The sequence below is a fragment of the Penaeus japonicus genome, unplaced genomic scaffold, assembly GCF_977035675.1.
Source record: "Penaeus japonicus unplaced genomic scaffold, GWHDUDI00000001_assembly GWHDUDI00000042, whole genome shotgun sequence".
Taxonomy (NCBI): Eukaryota; Metazoa; Arthropoda; class Malacostraca; order Decapoda; family Penaeidae; genus Penaeus; species Penaeus japonicus.
Window position 1 is genome coordinate 16,965,200 of NW_028234444.1, and position 7,112 is coordinate 16,972,311.

Consider the following 7,112-nt stretch of genomic DNA (forward strand, 5'->3'; position numbering starts at 1 on the left):
CTTTGAAGAGATTACTCTCAAATTTGTAGAAGTAGAAGAGGAAGAAGCTTTAAAGATTTACTTACATGAGAAACTGGATGGTCTCAAGAAGAGTGAGCAGACTCAGGTCACTTTAGTGGTAATGTGGCTGCTGGAGCTCTACCTCAAGCAGTTAGGGAACTTGCGTGATGCTGGGAAAAGACACCTACAAGATTATAGCAACTGTGACGAGCAGTTGAAGACACTATTCCGAGACCCCAAAGTACAGCAGTGTGTTAGAAACAACTCCACTGCCATTTATGAATTGCTTTCCTCCCATGATGATCAAGACAACTATGTCAATGTTTGTTTGATGTTAAAAGATTATGACCGTGTTTTGAGGCACCTCATGCGTCATGGAAGACACGTAGAGGCTTTAGAGGTGATGACAAACCAAGGTTCAGAGCAGCTGTTTTACCAACACATCCCAGCACTTCTTCAGGCTATTCCTAGAGCAGCTGTAGATGCTCTGATAGCACAAGGGAGGAGACTCAATCCAATTAAGCTTCTACCAAGTCTTGTCCACTGCCACACTGCTCACGGAAATGGGGCAGATGTGCTACGCTATCTTGAATATTGTGTGGACAAGTTGGATGTCACAGATCAAGTGTTGCATAACTTCTTGATTACATTGTATGCATCTCAAGCTCCCAAGAAACTACTTCCCTACTTCAAACTGCAAGGTGATGATAGTCAGAGTGTGTGTTATGATGTTAAATTTGCTCTGAGGGAATGTATGTCAGTTGGAGAAGAGCAGGCCTGTGTGCACATCCTCACCACAATGGGACTGTACCAGGAGGCTGTGGAACTTGCGCTGAGACTGGACACAAATCTTGCAAAAGCAACAGCCAATCGACCCAAGTATGACCAAGACCTACGCAAGAAGCTCTGGCTCATGATTGCTGCCCATGTTGTCCAGAAAGAGCAAGATGTGTCGCGCGCCATGGAAGTGCTGAAGGAGTGCGACCTAATTAAGATAGAAGATATCCTTCCATTCTTCCCTGACTTTGTGACCATTGATCAGTTCAAGGATGCCATATGCTCATCTCTGCAGGAATACAACCAACACATCGAGGACCTCAAGACAGAAATGGAAGATGCATCGAAGGCTGCAGAGAACATCCGCAAAGACATCCAGAAATTCAAGCAGAAGTACTCGCATGTTCATGCACAGGATCGCTGTTGCGAGTGCAACTACCCTCTCCTAACGAGGCCCTTCTACCTGTTCCCATGCTCACACAAGTTCCACCAAGACTGCCTGCTGGACGCTGTTATGAACTACCTCTCAGATGTGAAGGCGAAAAAGGTTTCGGAACTTAAGGGAAAACTCCTAGCAATCTCCAACGACGAGAGCGGAACAGGAACGGGAGGCTTATGGGGTGACAGGGAACAGATCAGAGCCGAGATTGATGGCATTGTTGCTGGGGAGTGCCTATACTGCGGGGACAATGTTGTAGCAAATATTGATACCCCATTTATTAGCGACAAAGAATGGGATGCAATGATGTTAGAGTGGCAGTAATTGTCAGCTATAATATCTCTATGTACATCTTGTATTATAATAATTTTCATACGTAAATTACTGAGAGTTGTATATTTAATTCAGTATGTATTTGATTCTGGCAAAGAACCAAAGGTGTAGAAGATGAAAACTGTTAATGGCATATAAGTGAATGAATCACATATATTGCTTAAGAAATTTAAGCATCATATTTTTCTGATGTATTCATTATCCAAAAAATGCTTTTAACATAAATTCAAAGAGGATATATAAACAGTATATGAATTTTGGAATCTTGTGATTCAATAAACATAAGGAAATTGATATATGGTCTCTCATTTCCCACCTGTTAATTATATATATAACATGTCAGCTCTTCAGAATTGGATTAGAAAAAGATTTATACACTAAAAGAAGAGATTACCTTTTTTCCTTGAATTAAAATCAGTATTTAATATTTCATGTCGGTTTTCGAAACCTAATTGGCATTTGAAATACAAAATATATCTTCATAAATCTAAACATGCAAATGGCAATGATACAGAAAAAATAAGGAAACTATTATAGAAAGTTGCTTAATTATTTATTTCACTACTTTTCTTTTATTATCTTGCATATAAGTTTTCAAAAAAATTAAAATAAATAAAGCCACAGTATTGGAATTTAATAATATGCAACATATATAGGGCTGTATTAACCCTATGACAACGGTGCGACACACCCGTGTGACACAGCTAAATTCCCGATGCTGGGGCGTCATGCAAGTGTGACGTTTCCAATGCAATATTGCAATGGCCCAGCGTAGGGGTTTTCACTTATTGCCGTGCCCCGTTGAGAAAGGGTTAAGAGTTCCATAGGGCTTAAGTTTTAAAAGAAAAATCGGTAATGTTTGGCATGTATGAATCTCAAAAAGGAAATAGTATAGAAAGTCAAGTAATCTAAACTCATGCAAATGACAATGATAGACACAGATCATGTAACATGAATAGATACTAGTAGAAATTAGTAGAAAGTAAACCAAAACCAAGCTATTATTCCTGATGCACAAGGCAAGGATTTCTAACACCTCTAGTGCTGTTATGATATTAAATGAAGCCCTTTGAAGCTAGCCTAGATGACTCACTGAAGGATTTGACGTTCTTTTAGTTTACAGATATGTAAACTGATTGAAGTGTGTTTATGCTTATGTGATAAGGAATTAACAATACTTGATAAACAAATTGTAGAGTTAGGGTGCTAAGGGTAGAAGATATGCAAGTATTTCCCTCTTGTCACCCATTATTTAAGTTTGATTTCAATAATGTATGGACTGAAGTTTGATATTTCCTTCTTGAAATGACCATATTCATATACAGCATTGCAAAATTTCATTTACCTTTCTATTTAACTGGTTTGATACCTTGATATATATATATATATATATTTTTTTTCCTTCTTTGATTGTTTTTGGCTTCAACATGCCGTATGCCACATTGAATTGAAGAAGTAAAGGCATAGGTGAGATATTACTGAATTACCTTATTATCATTACTCACTCACATTACATCATCATCATTATGTATTACTATAGAAATAACGATAATGCTATAATAATGATAAACCCTGTTCTTACACGATTTTAATCATCGCCACCAATTTTATCTCATTCGCCTTCTTCATCACAAAATGTCAACTTTCCCCATCTACCGACTACCACTGATGAAACCTCTTTTATGGCAGGACAATGGCGGAAGTTGAGGCTGCTGTTGTTCTACTGGACGACCTCAGCACCAAAGAGAAGAGAGCTTGCATTGAGACGCTCATCAGGATCTTCAGGAATGTTGCACAGAATCCCGAGGAACCCAAATACAGGTCTGGAATTTTCTTTTCTGGGAGGTTTATTAATGCAATGTGATTGTGAGATTGAAAGGTCTTGTGATATAGTTGATGGTGTTAGACTGTTCATTCAGCAGTAATGGAAAGCATATGATTACATAAACACACTCACATATATACATACATACATATATACATATATACACATACATACATATATACACATACATACATATATACACATACATACATATATACACATACATATATATATACATACATACATACATACATACATACATACATACATACATACATACGGGATGTGGAAGAAAATTATAGAATGATTTATGATCTTGACCACTATACATTTACTGCATAAAAAAAAACTATAATTAAAAAGTGATTGAGTGAGTGAATGAATGAGAGAGAGAAAGAGAGAAAGAAATTCATCCCACTCCTCCTTTCTCAGAACCTTGAAGATCACGAACAAGGTCTTCAACGGAGACGTCTGGAGACATGAGGCGGGCCGCGCGGTGATGGAGGCAGCGGGATGGCAGATACAAGGCGAAACGGTCCAGCTCCCACCGGGCGTAGAATTAGCCTTGCCCCTCGAAGTCCTCTTGGCCAACAGGTAGCAATCCGCTCGCCTTTACGAGTGCTCGGATCAGGAAGTAGTAGTGAGAAAGGAAGAGAGAATGGTTGATGTGTTTAGAGAAGTGAGTGAAAGAGAAGAGAGAATATTTTTGGAGTTTCTGTAAGAGGTAAGATGATGAATTGATTGTTTGTCTGTTTGCTTTTATTTGTAAGAGTGAGGAGAGAAGATAGAGGAAGAGAGATGGAATGAATTGGAAGTGCGTTTTGAAATGCTTTTGTTGCCGTAGATGAAATTATATATTTTTTATATTGGTTTGATTGCTTTCTTGTATAAAAGTGAGTGGAGACAGACAGTGGTGTATTTCTAATTTCCTTGCTGGTTATGTGTGTATTAGTTTATTGTGGAGATTTTTCTAGGAAGACTAAGAGCAAAGGATCCTATATTATCAAAGGAAGGTGTGATTTTGATAATCATTTTGGAAACAACTTTGATGTATGGGTTTAATATCATTATCTAATCTCACCCAGAAATCATGTAATAATATACTAAATTAACTTTCTCCATTGCAAAATGTGTCTTGTATCATTGTTTTCTATCAGGACATATTACAAAAAATGATGATCTAAACTGAAAAAAAACATATTAAGCAAATATATAGATATGTGTAACCTGTACAACAAAACACATTGAAGTTCAACACAAAAATACTAAGATGAAGTTTAATCCAAATCAAAATATTAGATTTACTATGTCTGAGGGTGAATGCAAATTCCATATCTATACAAATTTAACATTCATTATAGAATAGTAATCACCAACTGATCTGACAGTGTTGCTAACATGAGGAGATGCAATGGTTATTTCTCATTACCCAATATATATTTCATCATTTTAGAATTGTCTTTACTTCTGTCATTGGGAACGGTGATCGTGTAACTTTTGTACTTTTATTTTTAATATTATGTGACAGTCATTTTTATTATCATGCGTAATAATAGTAGTTGTTTTATGTAATGTTCTCAAGCTTCTTCCACATTTACACATGTAAAAGTTGCAGAATCATTTCCATTGCTGATGTTATAATTTTCATGTACTTTTTTCCCCCCCTGATAATCAGTGCCCAAGATACAGAAATGTAGAATGGTGCTTTTAAGTAAAAGCAACCATAATAATGTATGTTGATTTGTTTTTGTCTCTAGGATGTAAAAAATTTGTGAGAACTAGCATGAAAAAAATAATATCGTCATGATCATCATCATAAGCATTATTTATTTATTTATTTTATTTTATTTTATTTTATTTTATTTTTTAGATATTTTACATTTATTTTAAAAATCCCCTTTGTGTTGGTGTGTATATTTTAAGAATATTCTCATGAGAATGGAGTTATTTTTCTATGAAAGAAGTATAGGAATATTTATTATTTTGGGGGGTGTCATCCCATGTATAGGCTTATCCAAAAATGTGCATTCATAATGGAAACTCAAAATTTAAAAGATATTCCACAATGGCTAAGAATAACATTTATCCCATGACCCTCACATAGGAGTGTTGTCTTAAGTTACACTTAGAAAACTTGAATGATTTTCCCAAGGTCAATCTTTGAACTTAATTTCTCAAGTTTCTCACTTTGCCATGTTTCCCCCTCAATGATAAAAGTACCATAGTATCATTATTAAAACCACTCGGTAATCTCAACAGCAATCGTAATGATATATCATGCAATCAGTAATGTACTGTAAGTTTCGCATCTTTATACAACGTATTTATATGTATAACCATACACAATTCCTTTTTCCAGGGAAGTGAAGCCAGATTCAAAGGAATGGGTAACTGAGACAAAGGTTGTGGTGCCCAATGCTGCCAAAGTGCATGAAGATCAGCTCCGTCAGAAGGCTTTGGCGGAGAAGGAAAAGGAGATGGCGGCTCTGAAAAAGGACATGGTAGGATCTATAAGATTTCCCTTTTAGTTGGAAGAATTATTTTCAGACTTTACCTTTGATGTCTTTTTGATTGTTAAAGATTTTTCAGCTTTAACTGTGAATGGGAAATAGAAAAAAATAAAAATAATGTTGAAGTAATGATAAAGATGACAAGTGTCTTCATAGAATAAAATAGTTATTACATATCTTATGCACTGAGCTCATAACTACTTGTGAGATCAATGCATGAATTTTCACAATATCAAGACCTCTCCCTCACAGAATGTCTTTTTAAAATATTGCCTCTGTAGACTCTCATAGTCAGTAATGTCTTTTCCTTAAGTCCAAACTTCACCTAAAAGTGTATGTATAATTTTTCCTCACTTTACATACACAATCCAGTGCTTTTAGAAAGAGCATTTTACACAATGTATTTGTGTAAAGTGCATAAGAAAATAATAGTGGAATAGATGTGGATAAGATGAAATAGAAAGAAAAAAGAAATTGCTTAGGATGAATTATTGCTTGATTATTGATATTTATTTATGAAGAAAATAAATGTCAGCACTAAAAATATACTTTCATTTTGTGCACATCATTCAGCCATTGTGTGCAAATTAAAACTAATGCCAGTGGTTGAGCTGGAACAATTCGTAATGATAGAAACTCCCCACACACTCATGTATTACCTATCAATTGCAGGCGGAACGCAAAGCGATTGCCGACAGGATTTTGGCCGAGCACCGCAACGACAGGGAGAACAAGAAAGTGACCAAGCCATCAAAGGCGACTCCCTTGGGCAAGGGCGGGGTCGCCAAAATGTCGGAAATGTTGCCGGAAGATGGGGGAGGATGAGGTTAATACTCGTCACGGTGGACCAGAATGAGCACAGCACTTTTACAACTGTGGATGTGGGATGGTGACTTACAAACCCTTCTCGCGTTTGTTTAAGATGATTATGTGGTGCAGATGGATATTTTTCTTTGAATATATGAACTATTTTTATATAAGTCTTTATCCACACCCAAGTTGCTCAGATGGTCACCTGACAAGTATTGCTTTGCATCAGGATTAACATTTTGATTTATACTTAAAGTTTTATGGGTTGTACATGAAAGCCACATGAAAAAAAAAAAAAAAAATGTTAACACAACCTTATTTCACTTTCACTTATTTACATGTTTTTACATTGTATGTTGGAGAAGATTGGTTTACTATTATCTTACATGCTTCTTAGAACAATTAGGAGAAAAATAAA

General features: G+C 36.0%; 2 protein-coding genes across 4 annotated transcripts in view; both read left to right on the forward strand.

The window, feature by feature from the left end:
• The window catches only part of dor (vacuolar protein sorting-associated protein 18 dor), a 3,445-nt gene extending 1,602 nt beyond the window's left edge, over positions 1-1,843 (forward strand). Inside the window, exon 1 of the mRNA XM_043002518.2 lies at positions 1-1,843. This exon is cut by the window's left edge and continues 1,602 nt beyond it. Coding sequence (XP_042858452.2) covers positions 1-1,540 — 1,540 coding nt within the window. The 3' untranslated portion in view covers positions 1,541-1,843.
• Positions 1-7,112, forward strand: part of LOC122244575 (uncharacterized) — a 10,855-nt gene extending 3,743 nt beyond the window's left edge. For all 3 annotated transcript variants that reach the window (XM_086535133.1, XM_043002519.2, XM_086535132.1), the window contains exons 2-5: positions 3,239-3,370; positions 3,807-3,968; positions 5,734-5,875; positions 6,557-7,112. In XM_086535133.1, coding sequence (XP_086391259.1) covers positions 3,243-3,370; positions 3,807-3,968; positions 5,734-5,875; positions 6,557-6,709 — 585 coding nt within the window. In that variant the 5' untranslated portion in view covers positions 3,239-3,242 and the 3' untranslated portion in view covers positions 6,710-7,112. The remainder of the gene's footprint in view (positions 1-3,238; positions 3,371-3,806; positions 3,969-5,733; positions 5,876-6,556) is intronic.